The following is a 22,656-nucleotide window of genomic DNA, read 5'->3' as shown; positions in this document are numbered from 1 at the left end:
TTGAAGGGAATAGACATATATATATATATATGTCTATTCCCTTCAACTACTGAGAAAAGTTTCATAAGTTACAATTATTGTTTTTCCATGTAGGAATGTTAATAGCTCAACTTTGATAAGTTCCTTATGATTTCTTTTCCCTGTTTACCTTCTCATGCTTCTCTTGCTTCTTGTATCTGAATGTCAAATTTTCTATTCAACTCTGGTTTTTTCAGCAAGAATGCTTGAAAGTCCTCTATTCCACTGAGTGACCATATTTTCCCCTGAAACATGATACTCAGTTTTTCTGGGTAGGTGACTCTTGGTTTTAATCCCAGCTCTTTTGACCTCCGTAATATCATATTCCAAACCCTTCAATCCCTTAGTATAGAAGCTGCCAGATCCTGGGTTATCCTGATTGTGTTTCCACAATATTCAAATTGTTTCTTCCTGGCTGCTTGTAATATTCTATCCTTAATCTGGGAATTCCGGAACCTGGCCATAATATTCCTAGGGGTTTTCTTTTTGGGATCTTTTTCAGAAGGTGATCGGTGGATTCTTTCAACCTCTATTTTGCCCTCTCGTTCTAAAACATCAGGGCAGTTTTCTTTGAGAACTTCCTGGAGGATGATTTCTAGGTTGTTACTTTGATCATAGCTTTCAGGTAGTCCAATAATTTTTAAATTATCTCTCCTGGATCTATTTTCCAGGTCAGTGGTTTTTCCCATGAGATATTTCATATTGCCTTCTATTCTTTCATTTGTTTGGATCTGTTTAACAGCATCTTGATTTCTCATAAAGTCATTAGCTTCTATTTGCTCCAATCTAATTCTGAAGCCATGATTCTCCTCATTGAGCTTTTGAGATTCTTTTTCCATCTGGCAAATTCGACTTTTTAAGGCATTCTTTTCCTCATTGCCTTTTTGAGCCTCTTGCCATTTGAGTTAGTCTGTTTTTTAAGGTGTTATTTTTCTCAGTCAGGCTGTTGACTCTTATTTCATAATTTTCTTGCGTTGTTCTCGTTTCTCTTCCCAACTTTTCCTCCACTTCTCTTATCTGCTTCTTAAGGTCCTCTATGGCCTGTAACCAGCTTATATTTTCCTTTGAAGCTTTTGGTGTAGGATCTCTGACTTCCCTGTCTTCCTCCTGTTCCATGCTTTGCTCCTTTTTGTCCCCAAAATAGGAATGTAATGTTGGAATCTTCTGTCTCCTTTGTTTCTTTTGCCTGGTCATGTCGCCCCTCAGTCACTTGACCCCTGGGCTTTTTGCCACAGTAGGACTCTGCCACCAGACAGGGGAGCTTTCATCCCAAACGCTGGGGTTTTCTCAGCTGCCGGAGGTATTAGATGGGTGCCCTCCCTGAGGTCTCCAGAAGCTCTGGCAAGCTGGACATAGACCCCAGGACCTCCACCCTAGACTGCAATCCAGATCCAAGCAGGTTAAAGCAAGAGCGATTACCCCTCAGACTGGTGCTTGGTCCCCCTACACTTTGCAGGCCAGGAGCTGAAGCTGCCATGTGGCACTGGCTGGCTTTGCCTTCAGCTCAGAGGCTTCTCGCCCCGGGGTCAAAAGCCGAGGCACTCCCACTTACTGGTCCCAAAGTCCAGACTGCACTGACCTCCACTTTGTCCTCCGCATCTGTGTGTTGATAAATCTGGAAATGGACACAGCTGCTGCTGACCTGGAGTCCCTCTGGACAGGCTGGTCAGGCCCATCCTGGGGCTACAGCCTCGGCATGGGGCTGGGCTTGGCTCCCAGAGCACTGCGCTGCTGCTGCCTGCCTGCCGGGTTGTCCTCAGCGGGAGGTTAGCTTCTCTGTGTCATTTTGTGGGTTCTGCCACTCCAAAGTTTGTTCAGAGTCCCCTTTTTATGTGGATTGGGGGAGGTGGAAGCCAGAGCTGCGGGAAGGTCGTGCTTCTACTCCGCCATCTTGGCTGCGCCCCAGTGTTTCTACTTTTTAGTATACAGATTTGCCATAGCATTTTTTTCTAAGGAGCAAGCGTCTTTTAATTTACAGCTGCAGTCAGTGTTTGCAGTGATAGTTGAGCCCAAGAATATAAAATGTGACAGTGCTTCCATTTCTTCTCCTTCTGTTTGCCAGGATGTAATGGGGCCAGTTGCCATGATCTTAGGTTTTTTTTTTTTTAATGTTAAGCTTCAAGCCAGCGTTTACACTCTCCTCTTTTACCCTCATCAAGGAACTTCTTAATTCTTCTTCACTCTCCGCCATCAGAGTGGTGTTGTCGGCATATCTAAGATGACAATATATACATACATATATATATATATATAAATATATATACAGCCTTGTACTCTTTTTCCAGGTTTACTCTAGTCAGTTATTACACGTTCTGTTCTGTTGCTTGTTGGGCTGCATAAAGGTTCCTTAAGAGACAAGTAAGATGATTTGGTACCTGTCTCCCATTGAGGACTTAACACATTCTGTTGTGATCTGTACTATTAAAGGCTTTTAGGATAGTCAATGAAGCAGAAGTAGAAAAATCAATACTTACCCAGAAAATATGCTTTATAAATGTTTTATAATGATTAAGGAAAAACAAACCATAGAATGTACAGTTAAAGAATAGCTTCCACAGTCCAAGATATTTGGCGGCATCCCTAAGGTTAGATGATAGCTTGTTTGGAGGGATTCCTCAGCAGATATCAGCCTGTGAGGTATCTCCCATCTCAGATTTTGTGATTCTAATGAAGTGTAGTCAACATCTTCAGATGCCATTTATACCTGTCATATTTTCTTTTCAATGGTAAACAGCCTAGCTTTGTGCCATTATTATTATGAGTGTTATTCTCAGCACACTTAGAGTCTGAGTATGAGCATGCTGAATGGCTTTGTGAAAGACTAACTTTTAGGAAATGTCTGCTGCTTTAAAATCCACATTCAGTTTTCTTTCTTACCTCTTGAGCAAAGAAGATTGTAGCCCTAGTTCATAAAGTTTTGATGTTTTACGGTAAAGAGAAACCCATAACAACCAAAGCAAATGAAGCAGATGACCCTCGTCTGTTGGCAGAGTAGAGCTGGCATGTAATAATTGAGCCTACCACATTACAGTAAGTTAGCTCGTAACGTTGTGTGCCAAGTACTGTTCTAAATCCAACATCCTGCAGGCCCAAGAACAAAAGAGGGGAACGGCATACATAAAAGTATGACATCTGTAAGGAACATATAAGCAAACTACATAACAAGATCTTGTTGAGATCTGATGCAGCATGAGCGGTCAAAGGGGTGCTAGATTTGGATAGGGAAATCTGATTTTGAATCCGAAATACTACTTATTAGCCCTGTAATTGTGGGCACATCATCTAACTTCTCTGGACTTCCATTTCCTCATCTTTAAAATGGGAATGATACTTACACTATGTCCCTCGCAAAGTTGTTAAGAAAATCAGTGAGATTTGTTTGGTTTATAGTATTTAGAGATGTCAGAGACCTTAAAGATTGTCTAGATATATAATCTTTGAGATTATTTTGTCCAATTCCCTTTCTCCCTAACCTCCTCATCCTTCTCATTTTATAGATGAAAAAATTTAGGTGTGATTTTCCTAAAGTTACACAGGTCATGAGTAGCAAAGTCAGCATTTAAAACCATGTCTTATGTATTTGAAATCCAGGGATCTTTTCAACACACTGTATTTCTTGGAAAATCTTTTTCTCCATAAAATTTTGTATAAAAATTAGCCATATGTAAGTCATAAAATCTTGCTTATTATTGATTATATAGAAATGCTTTAGAAATTAAGAGAGTTCTTCCATTAGGTTAATGTATATTAGTTAAGCATTTCAATGATAAACAGATTTTTCCTGGGAATCCTTAGTGTTTATTGGGTTTTGCCAAGAGATTCTGAGTCTTCTTTTTCTATCTTAATTTGAATATTTTGCAGGTATATAACACCTAGGGAACAAAAATTCCCTTTTTTCATAGACAGTATGTTTATTTTGGGATGTGATGAAAAAATTCTTTTCCAGAGACAAGCTGTCAGACCCAGTGAACATTACAATATGATTGCTAACCCCAGGTCCTCATTATTGTTCAGTGCAACATGCCTGCTCTACACTTTTCAAAGAAAGCCTATTGACTTCCTCCTGCTTTCTTTCTTTGGCATCACCTTAGCCTCTCAATGCAGCTGCTTATCAAACTACTATTTTTAAAAATTATTAATTTCTACTCTCAGACCCCTGTTTATTACATTTACTTTCTTTCCCACTGAGCAGTAATAATTCTTTTCCTTCTCTCTTCTTCCTCTTTATCCCTCATAACACTGAATTGAATTGGTCTTGTTAAGGGCATTATGCTTTTCACCAGAGTGCTTGATTAGCTTCAGAAGTGTAATGGCTTTAGTAATTAGTACTCCCATTTCTATTTACAGTCTTTAGTGCTAGTAGGAGAAAGAGGTAGCAAAAATAAATAAGTTTTAGCAGTTAATTCATAAATTTCATATTACCCAGTTGCTATAAATTCTTCCTTTTTTCTAAATCCCACTACTCCCCATGAAATTCTTTTGTTAGCAATTTTAAAAAGCTAACATTGACTTTTTTTTTTTCCTTTTTGGAGGGCAGAAGGTAGGGCAGTTGGGGCTAAGTGACTTGCCCAAGGTCACACAGCTAGTTTTGTGTTAACTTTGAGGCCAGATTTGAACTCAGGTCCTGCTGACTCCAGGGCCCATTCACTGTGCCACCTAGCCACCCCAACATTGGTTTTTTTAATTAGGCATCTTGGCCTGAAAGGAAGAAAAGGTTTCAAAGCAACATACAAAACTAGATAATCGTTCTCTAAATTGTTGAATGTTGGTTAAACTTAATTTTATTGTAATTCCAGTTCCTTATGTTTTTCTATTATCCACTTTGTATATAAGGCAAAACTCGGCAGTAATCTGGGAACTCTTAACCATTGTTGAAAGAGAGGGTTCTTAAAGTGCTATAGAGCCATTTCCGGTTCGCACTAGATTCCTAGCATAAGTGTCAAGATAGTAGCCAGCTTTGTTTTGTAGTATCAAAAATGTTATTTTAGATACAAGAATTCTTTGTACATATTGTTTTGAGAATCATATTATGGAATCATGTATGATCCACTTTATTGTTAATTACTCACGACATTCCATCTCTTGACTAATCCAGATTTGCCTGGAATGTTCATGTAAGGAAATACAGAATAAATCCAAAGTATTTGGGTAAGGAAGAATATTAACAGCTGGGTAGGATCTGGAAAGGCTTGGTGTAGAAAGTGATGCTTGAGCTGTTGTGTCACAAAGGAAAGGAGGGATTCTGTGAGGTAGGAGTGTGTTCAAGGCTGGGGGAGTACATCAGGAACAGAGAGAAGGCTGACTAGAGTTTGGGAAAGGGAATAATGCATAATGAATCTGGAAAGTTAAGTTGGGGTCAACTTGTGAAGGGCTTTAACCAGAGTTTCTATTTTATCCTAGAGACAATAAAAAATTTATTGGGTAGGGTAGATGTTTGTGGCATCTTCTAACCATCCTTGCTGCAAGCAAAGAGGTACTTTGCTGTCTTCATGATACCCAAGTCCAGACTTTGGCTACTAAGGTCCTTTTCCACTCTTCTCCCAGGGAAGACTAGTGGAAAAAACAACTAGGCATGTCCAAAACAATTCATTGTTTTTCCACAGATCTAGTGCTCTTCCAAATTTTCCCTATTTTGAAATGCTAAGAACACATCATCCTCTTCCAGTCATCCAAGTTTGCAACCTTGCTGTTACCTTTGATCCATTACTCTTCCTTCAACCTGCATATTCATTCTGTTGCCGAATCTTACTGATTCTATTTCCGCAGCATCTCTCAGATCCATTCGCTTCTCTGCTTAGTCACCTTTTTTTCAGAACCACATTACCTCTCTTGCCTAGACGTAATATCTTTCTTATGGGCCTCTCTGCCTCAAGTTTCTGCCCTCTCCAGTTCATTTCCACATAACTTCTAAGGTGTTAATACTAAAGCACAGGTCTGACCATTGTCACTCCCCTTCTTACTGAACTACAGAGACTCTCGTATTACCTCTAGGAGCAAATACAAACCCTTGACTTGGAAGCTCTTTATGATTTGTCTCCAACCTAATTTTCCAAACAAACTGGTCCTCCCATCAAGATACTCTTTCCCCCATGGCTTTACCTTTTCACAAATGGCCCTCCATGCCTGCAATACATTCCTTTCTTCACCTCCCTCTCTTAGAATCTGTATTTTCCTTTAAAAGTCAGCTGGGGGGTCAGAGTCAAGATGGTGGCATAGAAACAGAACTTCTGTGTGGCTCCAGCTTCCATCTCCTCCAATTCATGTAAAAAATGACTCTAAACAAATTTTGGAGCTACGGAACCCACAAAATGACAGAAGCTAACTACCTGCTGAAGACAGCCCAGCAGGCCGGCAGGAAGGGGCCAGCACAGTGGAGCTGAGCCCAGCCCTGAGTGAGCCAGAGCCTCTCGGCGGCCACAACCAGCTGCCAGCTGGAGGGACTTCAGATCACCAGCAGCTGTGGCAGTTTCCAGAATTAATCAACCCATAGATGCTAAGGACAAAATGAGAGGCCAGTGCAGTGTGGACTTTGAGATCCAGGAGTTCGGGAGTGCAGTCTGGCCTTTGCCCCCCAGAGGGAGAAGTGGCTGAGGTGCAGCAGCCATGTAGCCGCCACCACATGGCAGCTTCAGCTCCTGGCCTACAGATTGTAGGGGGACCAAGCATCCAGTCTGAGGGATAATCTGTCTTGCTTTAACCTGCTTGGATGTGGATTGCGGTCCAGGGTGGAGGTCCTGGGGTGCAAGACCAGTTTGCCAGAGCCAGTGGAGGCTTCTGAGAAGGCACCAATAGCTACAGCAGCTGTGAAAATCCCAGTGATTTGGGTCAAAGCTCCCTTCTCTGGTAGCAGAGTTCTACTGTGGTAAAAAGCTTAAAAGTCAAGTAATTGCATTGCAACATGAACAAGCAAAGTAAGCAGAGCAATCTGACATTAGTCTGCTACTTTGGGGACAAAAAGGATCAAAACATGAAACAGGAGGAAGACAGTGAAGTCATAACTCCAGCACCAAAAACTTCCAAGAAAAATATGAGCTTGTTACAGGCCATAGAGGAGCTTAAAAAGGAGTTTGAAAGCCAAATAAGAGAAGTGGAGGAAAAATTGGGAAGAGAATGATGCAAGAAAATTATGATTATGAGAGTCAACAGCCTAAGGAAAATGACACCTTAAAAAATAGACTAACTCAAATGGCAAAAGAGGCTCAGAAAGCCAATGAGGAGAAGAATGCCTTAAAAAGCCGAATTTTCCAGATGGAAAAGTAATCTCAAAAGCTTACTGAAGAGAATCATTCCTTCAGAATTAGATTGGAGGAAATGGAAGCTAGTGATACTGTTAAACAGATCCAAACAAATGGGGGGAAAAAACAGCTCAGGTAATACTTTTTATTTGAAAACTTTCTTGATTTTGCTAACATAGTGCCTCCCAATTTTTGTGTGTGTGTGTAGACATATATATCTATATATACACATAAGTGCATGTTTGTGAGTATAATGTATATGTATGCCATCTTTCCTAATAACATGGACACTTCTTGAGGACAGAAATTTTTGTTTCTGCCTTTAATTCTCTGGAGCCTACTATATAGTATGAATTTAATAAACACTTGATCGGTTGACACAGAGTCAGAAGTTCAAGTCCTGGTTCTCCAACTTGATTGTGTGATCCTAGGCAAGTCATTTCTTTTTTAACCAGTAATATGAGAGCATTGGAATAAATCACAGGTGTCAAACATGTGGGGCTTGCAGTGCTTCTGAATGTTGCCTGAGCTGATTAAAGTGATAGTCCCTTTTTAGTAAGTCTAAGAAACTTTTCACATCTGACTTGCATTCTTCTAGTAGTCAAATCTCACTATGATTTGTGGGATAAAGATGGGAAATTTCACAGTTTCAACAGGAATTGTTTGACTAAAGGATTTTCTAGAAAAAGAAAGAATACTTGCTTGACATGGAAAAAGAGTATTTTTTATATTTTATAGCTTTTGCCTGCTACTGTTTATTACAGCAGCATCTTCAGAAACCATTTATCTCTTCACCACTCCTCCCTCCCTCTCCTCATCCCCCCATTCTGGCTGATAGTTGTTTAGTAATCATTGCTGTTACATCCTTTTTTTAAAAGAAGTTGATGTGCTATGGTATCTCTAGTACCTTTGCCTTAGATTACTTTGTATTTTGTTTTCTTTGTGTATGTTGTTTTCTTCTTGATAGAAATGTGAGCTCCTTGAAGATTTTTGTCTTTTTATGTCCAACTCTGAGCATAGTGTCTGGCATCTAGTAGACCCTTAATAAGTAGTTGTTGAATGAATAGCTAGAAAATGTAAGAAAGTGTTGAAGGCTGGAGATAGAGGTCCTGAGGACATTGACGTGGAGCTATAATAGCTGGAACCATTGGAGTTCATATCTCATCTGGGACTTTGGGCAAGTTACTTCTTCCTGGGACTCAGGTTCCTCAATCTGTAAAATGAGAGGATCGAATTATATGGTCTTACATGTCTCTCTCTCCCAGCCTCTCTGTGACCCTATGAGCCTTTGATTAAATGAGGTCTCTCTAAACGACCTTGGGTGGAGAAGAGAACCAAGGACTAACCTTTGAAGAATCTTTACATTTAAAGGTCAAAAGAATGAAGAGAGATAAAACAAATAACTTTTAAAAAATAATCACCCTTTATTTCATTACTTTTAGATTATATAAAACACAGTTCTCTTAATATCTATTCTAACTACTTTTTGGGTTTGTTTTATCAAATTTTGTATGAGGTTTTATTATCAAATTTTTGTATTATCAAATACAAAGAAATTACTGATTTCATCCTATGCCATAGATTGGTACTCTTCTAATTACTGAGTTTTAAAATTTTAGTAAGATAAATGGAGTATTATCTAACAAAGGCATTGATTTTTCTCCTTTTACATTTGTTCATTATATGAAGAGGAAAATTAGAGCTGTCATCATGCCCCCCAACAACTTAAAACCTGACATCTTGCTTTATATACTTTGAGTAACTAGATTACCAGTGTAAATAAGTAGATGTCGTGTTATGAAGCATTAAAAGAAAGAGAAGTCAAGTAGTAGTACTGTTCATTTTTAATGGGATTCTTCTTCCTTTTAGAATTGATAGATGTCACATGTACTCTGCTGCTTCTAAACCCAGACTTTACCACTGCATGGAACGTGAGGTATGGCACCTGCATCAAGAGTTTGACCAGATTTCCGAAGTCACGTGAGCCCCAGGATTTTTTTTTCTTAAATTCAAACTAAGTCAGCCATAGTGTTTTTCACAAATTTCCCCCTTTTGACCACTGTCTTTAGTGGTCACCAAGCACTAGGATACTGGCGTGCAGAATTTATTTACAGTATTGTACCTTTATCTTATTTTACAAAACTGGTCATGAAATAGAATTACAGTTTTACATTGAGATATGTTTTATCTATATTTTTATGCTGTTTATAGTCTTAGGCAGGTCACTTGATCTTTTTGGACCTCAGTTTCCTCACCTGCAAAATCAGGAAATTGGGCTAGATGATTCTCTAAAATAGTTTTAAATCCTTATTACCCTTTTCTTTCAGTATGACATAACTCCTTAGATTTGATCATGTTGTATTCTGTAGTACTTCTGAGTTGATATGGTATAGCAGAAGGAGAACTGGACGTAAGTTGGGAGACCTGAGTTCTCAGGCACCTTGTGACCTGGAGCCAGTCATTGTACCTCACAACCTCATTTTTCACATCTGCAAAGAAGGGAGTTGAATGAGGTTATCTCCAAGCATCTTTTTACCTTTACAATTCGGTGATTTTCTTTAATTGTTGCAACAATCAGCAATTTAAATATAGGCTGGTAGGTGCTTATCTAAAGGAAGATTTGTCAGATCTTGAGATAGCTAGAATAGTAAGTACCTTCATGAAATCATTTCTGTGCTAAGAGTTGTGAGGTCCTTGTAAAAGCAAGTTTTTTCCCCCCATACTTTGCTTCCTAGCTAGCTAAATTTATGAACAGAGTTTATTGACTTAAGAAGAAAAGACAGCAAGGATTAGCTGTCACTTTTTTGTCTGTGGATAATCTGTAAAAACAAAACGCTCTTTAAAGGAAAATTGTGAATCCTATTCATTAGTGCTGCAGTTTTTAAAAATAGTTTTATGCAGGGCAGTTACTGATTTTAAAAAGTGGAACTGAGCGTTAATATTTTTCTCTAAAAGAGTAAGTTTTTTCCTCCACTTAGTGGAATTTTAGAAATGCTCATAGATTTTACAGGGGAGAATGCTTGTATTATTTAGTCTAGTTCTATATGTGTCTGTGCATTATAGAGAAATGAGTCAGGCTGCAAGCTAAAAGTGTTATACTGACATGGAATCTACTTTAGTTTTCCTTGTTAAAAGATATTACTAATCTTTTCATCAAAGGGGATGGGAGGTATCAAAAGATTACATGATAGGTCATTTAACCTCAGTAGAGAAAAAAAGTTGTTTATGAAATTAATTGGCAGGGCTATTTAGTAACACTAAATTTTATTCTCTAAAGAAACATCAGGATTACTTGAAATGTTTGTTTTATTGATGTTGTTTGGTGTATCAGTTTAAAATTTTGCTTTGTTACTAAGACCTTATTTCCATCCTTCATAGGCACTCATCAGAGAATAACGCAGTTCTGTAGTTTAGGGCCCAAGCAGTACTTGAGTAATTACTGACTTTCTCCTGGGTATAGTAAAGGTAGTTACCTAGGTGAGTTTGGAATGGGTGACTGACTAGAATATCCAGTGACCCCTATTTTTGTACTGTCTCCTGTCTCCATCCCAGTATTCTTCTTAGTGAATGAATGAATCCTCCTTAGTTGGAGAATGGAACAGAAAGTGGTAGTAGAGAAGTTACATCATAGATGAGAGTCACACCTTCATTGTGTACAAGTCAGAAGGAACTGGGAAGATTCTGAAGTTTATGCAGGGTCAAAACCAGGAATCATAATGAGTATAAGAGGCACCGATGAGAAGCAAGTCCTGGAGTTCAGATAGCATTAGTGTGCCACCTGGCCAGTGATAGGTATCTGGTTAAACAGTGATCTCCATTTGCAGTCCCCCATTGGTCTACGGGTATATGAGTGTTTTATCTATATCAACCCCATACAGAGTCTTATAAAAACTCTTCAGTTTGAGAACCTCTGCAACTGTTACCTACCATTGGTATCCCTGACCATAGTCAAATGCACACATCAGACAATGTATGCCAGTTAACTGAGGTTTTATACTGGTGAGACATTCCACTTAAAAGCATTAACCTGTTTGAGAGGCAATGTGGTATGGTAGAAAGAACATTGGACTTTGTCTTAGCTTGTCCATGTAGAGACTATGAACTAGGCACATCATTCTGTTTCCTCATCTGTGATCTGGGAATAATGTTTGCATTACTTTTCCATTACTGTTAAGGTTCTTCTACATCTTGAAAGTAACTTCGGTACTTCCAAAGCTCCATTATTTCATTAGGGTGGATACCTTCTTCACTGACACAGTTTGTAGTCCCTCCCCACCTCTTAGGATTTTAGCTTCATGAGTTTTGTGGCCCTCTCCTCCTAAAAAAATTGCTTTCGGCTGGTCATTCCCTGTCTGTTAATGTGCCTCTTTGAGCTAAGGCTGTTTCTTGGATCCATCACCAGGCTAGTACTTGAAGTCTTTCCAACTTAGTAAGACCTGCCAGCACTTATTGGCATACACTTTTGAAAACCCTAGGTTACCTTTACACCACAACATGGCATTGGAACAGGCTTTTATGAAGGGAAAAAGAATTTGAGGGAGGTAAAGGTAGAAAGAAAAGGGCGAAATATGACAAGAAGAAAGGACTTTGCATAAGAATGTGCTTTTGATCATTGTGATATCAAGAGGGTGCTACTATTGTTAACTTTTTTTTGATGAGGTAGCTAATTTCATTCTGAGATTGCATTATGGCCATTGTAGTTTTTCAGCAGGAAGATTGCAATAATGGTTTTGTTGTTTTGTTTTTTTATAGGAAAGAGCTAATCCTATCTGGCACTTTAAATCCAATTAAGGACTTGCATCTGGGAAAACTGGCCTTAACTAAGTTTCCAAAGAGTCCAGAAACATGGATTCACAGGTCTGACTAAGTTAAGATCCAAGTACTTTTATTCTTGCTTATGTAAGGGATGGATGGAAAGGAAAATAGTAGAAACCTAGCTACTATTAGACTTTGCAAGTTGGGCTGTTAAATGCATCTGGCTGAAATGTATTTCAAATAAAGTGGGTTTATATAACAAGTATATGGACACTGAAAGAAATGCAGCTTTCCCACAGTGGGAGATGCTATTAAGGCTTATTCAGACCCAGGAAATAGCTATCAGATTAATATTTTTTTTCATTAGGCAAGTAATCTTGTTGTCTTATTCTTGTATAGACTCTACAGGAACACAAGAAGAATGTAAGATAAAAGAAAGCTTTTAGGGAACAGCCACATTAGCTGGCTTTCCTCTCATCTAATTGCTTCATTGCTAATTGTGTTTTCAATGTCTGTATTTTTTGTTACTTGAGAAATAAAGTAAAATCAATTAAAAGATTATTATGGTGGACAAAATATAATATTCAGGTATACAAACTACATTTTTCCTGATAATCTATAAGGTACTGAAACAGAATGTCTTTTATGGTGATAGTTTTTATTCATATTCTAACATACATTCTATAATTTCCACACGCAAAAAAAAAATGTGATACTGTATGAAGATGTATAATTTTCCAGAGCCAAGGATAGAAGTGTGGTGTTAACAGAGCTTTTAGAAAACAGAAAAGTCCTAGGAGATTTATCAGAAGGATTCAGAAGAAAAACATGCTTAAATTTCCAGGGTTTTTTTTTTTTTATGTAGTTGTACAGATATTTTTAAAAAGAAAGCAACATGCATCAAAATAAATGTTCTTTGCTACTTGGCTTTTTACACTTTTCCCATGTCTCATAAAACATAGCCATCATTTTGCTTGACAACTGATTTCTATGCACTTTATTCTTTCGTTATTGAATTCCAGTTAATACAAAAGAAATGTCTTCCAACTTCATATTTGCCTATTACAGTCTTCTTTCATTTTGCTTAACTATTATAATTCTTTTCCATGTCTAGAAAATAACTAACTTAAAATGTCTAACTTACTAATAATAGTAATTGCCAGGAGAGACAACAAGCAAATTGGACATAAAAGATAGACATTTGGGAGTTATCTGCTTAGATAAAGAAGCATCACTGCACCCTCAGGAAGATAGCAGTTGGCATGTGCCAGACAAGCCAAACTATTGTCACCATCTCAACCACCACCTCCCCTCAAACTCTTATGGAGACAGCCTAGGACTCTGAGCCCAAAGGCCTTGGGAATAGCAGTGCCTCACAGACCTTTGTCCTGGCTTCTAGTCTGACCCCCATAGTAGTCATGAAGGAGAGTAGCCCTTGTCAGTAATAGTCCTTTTATTCTTGCCAGCCCCTGACCAACTTCCAGCAGCAGGCAGATAAGCCCGAGAGCCTCAAGAAGAGCAATGTCCCCCAGATCATGTATCCTGATTCTGGCTCAGCCCTGAAGCCATCTTCTAGGGGAGCATCTCCAAGGGACCATCCCTCCCTTCCAGCTGCCATCACCAGGGCAGTCAAGCCAGCGTAGTAGAAGCAGCAGTGGGCCAGGGAGGTCAGACCACCACCTCATACCATGTCCTCTCAGAGCCTAATGTAGACAGCTCCAATATCCTGAGCCTCAGAACCCTGGGAATAGTGGTATCCCCTCAGACCACTGAGTCTGTATCCAGCTTAGCCCCTTAAAGCCAACACAGAGGGCGTTAGCCCTTGTGGAGATAAGACCTGACAGCTTTCTCTACAAGTGCTGCAGTCCCTGCCTTATGAGCAGCCTGATGAAGATCTAGAAAAGAAAGTTTTCTTCACCATGGAAATGACTTTAAAGAAGATGTATTTCCATCTGCTTTGCCACAGTACCATAAGACCTTTCCTTCTGATTTGCTGAGCCACCTTCTATGTGTGTCATCTTTCCTTAATAGCATGTGAACTTCTTGAAAGCAGGAGCTCTTATTTTTCATTTGTATTCCCAGGGATTCCCACTGTATTTTACACAGTAAGCAATTTCTTACTTAGTCATATACATATAGGGGTCCTAGGAACATGTGTCTTCATAATGTTCTGCTTTAGGGGTCCATAATGTGGATATGATAAGGGGACTTAATGATGAATTTAATATTGAGAGACAAGACTAAGGGCCCTAAATTCATCTCAGTGTAATAATCAAAGAGAAGTTATGGATTTGGGAGTAGAAGGTTGTTTTGAAAGGGGGTAGGCAGAGCTTGAGGATTCCAGAATTGAAGAGATAGGAGCATATCCAGAATAAAGGCATGGAGATACATTCTTAGGTTTTAGACTCCTGGGCATCTGCATATTTTTTCCTCTTTCAAATTTCCCCGCTCTTTTTCACCTCTAGGGCAAGATCTGAGCCTACTGGCAAGTGTCCATAAGGAAATACTTTGGAGTAGACCTCTCCTAATTTGTTTAGCCACTGCCCTACCCCAGGTTTGGGGGTAACCTATGACTAGCTTTGCAAATAAGCCCCTCAGGCTTTATCACCTAGATGTTTTCATTCTTTCCTGTTAGAAGGAAGAGAAAATGGTAAGTGGAAAGAACACTTTCTGGAGTGAGAGGACCAAGGTCCAGATTCTGCCTCTGTCCTGTTGAGCATTGGAAAAGTTACTTAACGTCTCTGGGCCTCTATCTTCCTCATTACTAAAAGGAATAACTGCACTAAATGGTGTCTTAATGCCCTTCCAGCTTTACTTCTTTGATTCTCTGAACCCAGAGGTACACTTTCTACCTAATAGTACAATCAGCATATGGTATTTGACCACTTAACAGTAGGAGCACGACAATCCTACCACTAGAATTTAAGATTACATCCATTTATCAGTTTTGCAGAACTTCTTTAAAAAGGCCAAACTTTTAATGCTGGACAAATACTGACAAGTTTTTTGGTTTAAACATAGCAAAATATAATTCCTTCTAAGTTCTCTATCCACTTGTGTTCCTAAGGGTAGGAAATTTTTAACCTGAAAGAACAGTTCATTTTAGAAAAAATTGAAAATAACTAATTAGATATACCTTTTCATTAACTTTCTTTTGGGAAGGGAGAGTTTTTAGCACAGATTTTAAGTAGAAAAGAGAAATCTTAGGGGCAAAATCAGAGGAAAACATTTTACATCTTCTGGATGATATAAAACTTATTTTCCTGCTTACTTATACATAATAAGATAGGACAGGTTAGAAATTGTGTTTTATGTAGGTAATTATGGATCTAGCTTTCTCATCTTTTAAAATATCTAACAGGAAATACTAAGTAGGAACAAAGGGAGTGGATAGTGTGTGACATATAGGCAGATATGAGGCCCTTCCCAATTCCTCTCTACTCTCAGCACAAAATTCAGCCATTTTCCTGCCTGTTTTCATCACACTTAATTTTGAAAAATATTCACAGTGTTTATGTAATTAATGACATTTTATGAATTCTTTTTTTTTTTTAAGCAATCGGGGTTAAGTAACTTGCTCAAGGTTACACGACCAGTTATTTCTGAGTGGGTGCTAAGTGTCTGAGCCTGGGATTTGATCCCCAAGTCATCCCGACACTGGAGCCACTGCTCTTACTCGCTTAGCCACCTGGCCCCCCCCCATTTTATGAATTCTTAAAAGGTATACTAGCATGCAGTGCAAACAGTAGTTGGTTTTTTTACTCATCTGAAAAAGTTTTTGAATCGGGAATCAGTAACGGGTTTGTGCGTTTGTTGTCCAAGCCTAGCTAAGTGTAGATAGGCTCCTCACCAGAAGATTGGTTCGGTGATGATTTTTTTCTGGCAATACCAGCTGACAAAGACATTAAACACTATTGATGCTGACAAAATCATAGGTTCTTTAGGCATTGAAGTGTAAATGGTTTTCTTTTTCTGCTATCTTGATAAATTAGTGTCCAAAAAAATACGTTTTTTCCTACTTCCTCCCAACCCCAGTCCTCTGGTTTAATTTCTTCCAAACTTTGCTGTTCTGTGCCATTTATCCAGGCGATGGGTGCTACAACAGTTAATTCAGGAAAACTCCTTACCCACTTTTGTGAAGAAAGAGAACTTGGCAGCGTTTCCCACAGAAAGAGTACAACGAATAGTGCAAGAGGAGATAGAGGTCTGTGGCGAAGCTGCTGGGAGGTACCCAAGTAATTACAATGCCTGGTCTCATCGCATCTGGGTCCTGCAGCACTTGGCAAAGCTGGATATCAAGGTATGTCAGTCACTTTGGCCAGACTGAGGCCTCGGGAGAGCTTGGAGACAGTGAAGGAGAGGAGCTAAGGGCCCAGCGGCCCCGAGGGGATTGGTGAAGCGGCTGTACCCAAGGGTCTTATGAGGCTTTACTGTATTCTTTGGTAGTGTAGCTTTTGTCCTATTAGACTAATGAATGTATTGATAAAGAAAAGTCAGGTTTAATTGATTTTTTGGTGGGAGGTGAAAATCTGTGTGTGCTCACTTTGGCCATAAATAATAATGGATTGTATACCTCTATAGAATCTAGAATTCTAATGCCTTCATGTTTTCTCTGCTGCTAAGTGGCCTCAGTGTTTATGTCGTGCTGACGTACTGACCTTTCCCAGCTGTTACTCCTGACTTTACGTTATTTCATCATTACGAGCATCATGGCTGCCCTAGCACTCTTTTAATTTTTTTTCACCTTTTTCAAGGAAGAGACCTATTTTTTTTTAATTTAATTTTATTTTTTTTAAGCAATTGGGGTTAAGTAACTTGCTCAAGGTTTCACAGCCAGTTATTTCTGGGTGTAGTGCTGAGTGTCTGGATTTGATCCCAGATCATCCCGACTTTGGGGCCAGTGCTCTCACTCGCTGTGCTACCTGGCCGCCCCAGAAGAGACCTATTATTGCCAGCTAAGAAGTCTATAGAACACTTTTATCATTTTATCCATTTTAAGATGCCACCCTGGACATAGCAAAAGCTATAGGAGTTTAAAAAAATAACACTGAACAAAAATATCACGGACATCAAGCAGTCTCTCTTTCTACCAATGAATGCTCCACAAAGTTTGATGCTGTATATCTATTTTGTTTTTAAAAGATTTTTATTTATTTCATTAAATATTTCCCAATTACATGTAAAGATATTTTTAACATTCATTTTTAATAATTTTGAGTTCCAAATTCTCTTCCTTCCCTCTCCTAGAGAAGGCAAACAACGTGATATTGATTATGCATGTGAAGTTAGGCAAAACTAATTTCCATATTAGCCATGTTGCAAAAGAAAACACTTGTGTATGTATTTTAAAACACATATCATCACCAAACTCAGAGAGATAAAAATGACATGAGAAAGGAGAAAAGTTTGATTTGCAGTCTACCTGTTCTGCCTTTTTTTTTTTTTTTTTTTACAAAAACTACATTGCCTTTTTCACATGAGTAGTATGTATGCGTGTGAGAGAGCCTTAAAAGTAAAGAATAAGAATATACATCTGCCTTTTGTTGTCAGGGAATGTTTTTAAAAGGCACGTGCTTTTGTGGTTTCTGACATTGTTTTTTCTTCATACACATGTAAAGTAACCACATATAGGACTGCTCTAGACCTCATCGTAGCAGAAGCAGAAATTCCTAATAATGTAATTTTCTGGGAATCAACCTCAGTGGCATCCAGGAAATGCAAGGGCATGGGAAAAGGATGGAATAAGAGTGCTTTGGGACAGAGGGGAAAAAGAAGGTGGCATGAAAGAAATGTGTGGCCTATTGGGAATTCTTATCAAGAAGAAAGCCTTGTCTCTCCATTATTTTGGAGAGAGATAGGTAAAGGAAGTACCATTTGACTGGTTGTCTCCCATACTTGGAATTCTCCCCCCCTCACTTCTACCTTCTGGCTTCTTTGAAATCTCTGCTAAAATCCTACTTTTGCAGGAGGGCTCACCCCTCACCCCCATGTCAGATGTCTTCTCTTTGAGATTAACTTCCATCTTCACTGCATAGATCTTTTATGTACAGTTATTTATTTGCGCATTATTGCATGCATTAGACTATGAGCTCTTTGAGGATAGAGACCTTGATTTGACCTTTCTATGTATCCCCAGCACTTAGCACAGTGCTTGGCACATAGTAAGTGCTTAATAAACCTATATTGATGCACTTACCAATTTAAACCAATGCTGTGCCCTGTTCAGATTTGGTTTTGTCACCTAGTCCTTGGTTTGGGTAGTGTTTGTTTGTTTGTTTGTTTTTTTGTTTGTTTGTTTTTGCCTTTTGGAGGGCAATTGGGGTTAAGTAACTTGCCCAAGGTTACACGGCTACCATAGTTTTTTTTGTGTGAGTGTTAAATGTCTGAGGCTGGAACTGAACTCGGGTCCTGACTCCGGGGCTGGCTCTTTACTCACTGCGCCACCTAGCCGCCCATGTAGTGTTTTTTTTAAACTATCATTTGAGGTCAGTTTACATTCTCTGCTCAGTTTACGTTCTCTGCTGGGTTCTTCAAAAATAGTGTCTCTCTCAATAAAACATTAAGGTTGAATATATTAACTTTAATTTTTATTAATTTATTAAGTAATTTAATTAATTTTAACCTTAAAGAGATAGTTCCATTATTTTTCTATTTATTTACTTATTTGTAATGTTTTAGTGATGTGGTGTCTTTTTTTTTTAACACCAAACTCACATACTAATGACCCACAGTTCAGAGCCCCTTCTTATGACAAAGAAAAATAGTTAAGCAAAACAGGCCCATGTGGGGCAGCCAGGTAGCACAGTGAGTAAGAGCACTGGCCCCAGAGTCGGGATGACCTGGGATCAAATCTGGGCTCAGGCACTTAGCACCCACCCAGAAACACCTGGCCATGTGACCTTGAGCAAGTTAATTAACCCCAATTGCTTAAAAAAAAAAAAAAACAGGCCCATGCAGTGACCACGTTTAGCAGAGTAATTTAGTATTAAATACTAAAAAACATAATTTACCCACCTAACCACCAAGAAGAAATATTTTGTAAGACAATGTCTGTTAGTAAAGGACGATTATGACATAGACATCCAGAGTGAAGTGTAGAGGTAATTCATTCACATAAATCAAAGCCCCCCAATACTTTTATATGAACTATCCAGATCAGTAATTCATAATTAGGCTTCTTTAAGACTCAGTTTTTCATTTGGGGGTAGAAGATGAAGTCAAAGCAACAAATGTCTGTTCAGCATCTATGTGCCAGGCACCGTTTTCATTAACTATGTGTGTCTATGCGCACACAACCTAATGATAATAGCTCATATTTACACAGGATTTTATGGATTACAAAAAGTCCTTTGCTCACCACAGACTTAGAAGGATGGTAAAAGCATTTTACAAGTAGAGAAAGAAAAACTCAGAGAGGCTAAGGGGCTTGACTAAGGTGAGTATCTGAGCCTGGGTTTCAATGCAGATCTGTCTAGAGTCCAGCACTCTTCCCCTGTTCCACATTGCCTCCCTATTAAACTCTTTGGTCCTCATCTAGAGAGGAATGGAGGACTCAGCAGATACAAAGAATGAGAACTAAATTAGGGAGTGCAGAAGCTTTTGTAGTCTGTTCATCTTTTGGTGCCCATTTGCCCTCACGTTATATTTTAATAAAACTACATTGACATAATATACAGTGTGCTCCCTCTTACCTGATGTGACTTTGGTGTTAAAAAAAAACAAGACACCACATCACTAAAACATTACAAATAAGTAATAAGTTGGGAAATGACACTGGCTAATAAAACATGGTAATTGATAGAGAATTGCTTTATATGCTCTAAGTAGATTATTAGATTTCATTGGATTAGAAAATAAGGTATACTCTGAAGATTAAAATATATAATAAGCATAGTTTTTTTTGTTAAATTAAGAGGACACTATAGGTTATCATTTTGAATGTCATATACTGTATATATGCAAAAAATAACAATTCATTTTTAGTAAATCTAGCAAATTCTTTTTTTTTTTTTCCCCTTTTTGGAGGGCATTTGGGGTTAAGTAACTTGCCCAAGGTTACACGGCTAGTTTTGTGTGGGTGTTAAGTGTCTGAGGCTGGAACCGAACTCGGGTCCTCCTGACTCCAGAGCCAGCACTTTACTTACTGCGCCACCTAGCCACCCCACAAAATCTTTTTTAACCACATAATATAAAGACAAAGATAAATGCTAGTGTAGGCCTGTCTTAGAATTTCTGCTTTTCAGGCTTCGTAGGCCAAGAATTCAACTGTTAAATTTTCTCTCAAATTAATCTAAACTCTTGCCAAATCAAGATATAGCTCCATTTTAATCTTCACTGCCTTGTTGTAATTCAAACAAAGCACTATTTCAGTAAGCGTGCACATTTAGGTGAATGAGTTAGAAGTTTCTGTGCCAGGATATCTGCAGAGATCACAACTTTGGGGTGTAGGGGCAGTCATATTCCCATATTTACGAAGGTCTACAGGTTAAGGATCACAGATTTGGAACCAGAAGGGACCTCAGGAGATAAGCTGATCTACCCCCCCCCCCCATTTTTTTATTTTTAAAGCAATAGGGATTAAGTAACTTGCTCAAGGTTACATGGCCAGGTGTTTCTGGGTGGGTGCTAAGTATCTGGGCCCGGGATTCGATCTCCAGGTCATCCCGACACTGGGGCCGGCTCTTACTCACTGAGCCACCTGGCCTCAACTATATGAATTAGCCTCAGCAAGTTTGGATGTGGAGTGCTTGTCCAAAGTCCTGCAAGTAGAAAGTAGCAGAGCAGGCATTTGAGCCCTTTCACAATACTCCTTTCAAAACATCACTACAGCTATTTAAGTTGTGTGAGAGGGGGATCGTTTTGGGTTACCTAGTTTCATATAACAACGTAGATGATAAACTATTAATAGACATTCATTGAATGATAGATTTAGAACTGGAAAGGACAAAGGCTCTCAAGTCCTCATTTGACAGATAAGGAAACTGAGGCACAGAGGTTAAATGACTAACCTAGGGTAGGTGAAGTCAAAATGGCAGAAGGAGAGGAAGCAGTCTGGCCTGCCTCCCTCTAATCCCTTCTCTGCAGTCACATAGAAATTGTATCAGACCGAATTCTGGTTTGGTAAAGCAAAGAAAAAGTCAAACAAGTCATTTTTTCAGCCCAAGACTGCTTAGGGAGATAGAGAGGTCTGCAGACATTGGGCTGGCCAGAAGTATGCACAGCATGGAGCATTCTAAATGCTCCCAGAGCACCAGGGGAGAGAGAGATCTCAGGGGTCCCTCAGCTGTGTGCAAGGACAAGGGCTGTGTGGGAGCTTTATTCTCCACTGTCCAGTTTGGGGTCACAGGACCATGGTGGAGAGAGGCGGTCATGAGCATGGGCCCCAGCTATGTACTAATGAAGAAACAGGTTCCAGAAAATAGATGTATGGCTCTGATCCCGAGGGCAGAGGAAAACCTCCGTTCAAGGCTTTACCCCAGAGTGTGAGCCTGTAGCGCAGTAACGAGGACAGGACTCCCACTCTAAAGACCAGCCAGCTATCGGTGACTGAGTCCAGCAGTGGTCTGCTGAAGCTCCCAAGCAAGGACAAGCCAACAGACACAAACCCGGCTCAAGAATTTTCAGAGTTCCAAAGTGATGTACTGTGTCTTTTTTTTTTTTTATTTTAAAGCAGTTGGGGTTAAGTAACTTGCTCAAGGTTACACGGCCAGTTATTTCTGGGTGTGGTGCTGCGTGTCTGAGCCTGGATTCGATCCCAGGTCATCCCGACACTGGGGCTGGTGCTCTTACTCACTGAGCCACCTGGCCACCCCTAAGCAATTAGGGTTAAGTAACTTGCTCAAGGTTATACGGCCAGTTATTTCTGGGTGTGGTGCTGAGTGTCTGAGCCTGGATTCGATCCCTTAGGTCATCCCGACTCTGGGGCCGGTGCTCTCACTCGCTGAGCCACCTGGCCTCCCCTGTACTATGTGTCTTCTGTCTGAGGCTTGGACTTCAATTTCAGAGCAACTCATGACCAAAAGATTAGCTATGAGGTGATGAATATTTTTGGCCATGACAACTCATTGGTGTGGTAGGGTTGCCATCTCTGTTGGTAGAAGCTGTATTTATACCGATGAAAACACAGATTGTTTAAATAGTGAAGTACATGTATTTATATGTGGTATTATTGAGGCCAAAGTTACGAGATTCAGTCTCTGTGTAAGGTAGGTACTGAACCTCTTGTGTTGCAAATTACTCGCACGGTCTTCCTGGGTATTATTGGAAAAAACAATTCAAAGCACATTTTTATTTCTGACAGTGATTAGCAGCGGCATCTTTTTGTAGTATTTTCTTCTCTCAATTTAGAGACTAAAAGAAATTAGGCTAAATCCTAAAGTAAATAATTACAGTAAATGAAAATATAGCATCAGTACCCTGTTCTTTTAAGGCTACAAATTTTAAAAGCTCTATGAAATAGCTGGTAAAATATTGTGGTCCTGCAATATAGGTTCTGTAGCTCTGAATATTATTTTAGAATGTCTGTAAGAAAGCTCATTTTCAGGGGCAGCTAGGTGGTGCAGTGAATAGAGCACCAAGTCTGGAGTCAGGAGGACCTGAGTTCCAATTTGGCCTCAGACATTTGACAATTTACTAGCTGTATGACCTT

General features: G+C 39.3%; 1 protein-coding gene across 3 annotated transcripts in view; it reads left to right on the top strand.

Moving 5' to 3' along the window:
• PTAR1 (protein prenyltransferase alpha subunit repeat containing 1) overlaps positions 1–22,656 on the top strand; it is a 78,039-nt gene that overhangs the window by 19,522 nt on the left and 35,861 nt on the right. For 2 of the 3 annotated variants that reach the window (XM_069086995.1, XM_069086989.1), the window contains exons 3-5: positions 9,123–9,189; positions 12,006–12,110; positions 16,095–16,308. In XM_069086995.1, coding sequence (XP_068943096.1) covers positions 9,123–9,189; positions 12,006–12,110; positions 16,095–16,308 — 386 coding nt within the window. Of the gene's footprint in view, positions 1–9,122; positions 9,234–12,005; positions 12,111–16,094; positions 16,309–22,656 lie in introns of all 3 variants that reach the window. The other variant, XM_069086991.1, reaches the window with a different exon arrangement.

The sequence above is a fragment of the Petaurus breviceps genome, unplaced genomic scaffold (genome assembly GCF_028583685.1).
Source record: "Petaurus breviceps papuanus isolate PSGF00001 unplaced genomic scaffold, PetGlider_PUasm1.0 118, whole genome shotgun sequence".
Classification (NCBI taxonomy): domain Eukaryota; kingdom Metazoa; phylum Chordata; class Mammalia; order Diprotodontia; family Petauridae; genus Petaurus; species Petaurus breviceps.
Note: the sequence above shows the minus strand (reverse complement) of the source record. Positions and strands in the feature narration are given on the sequence as shown.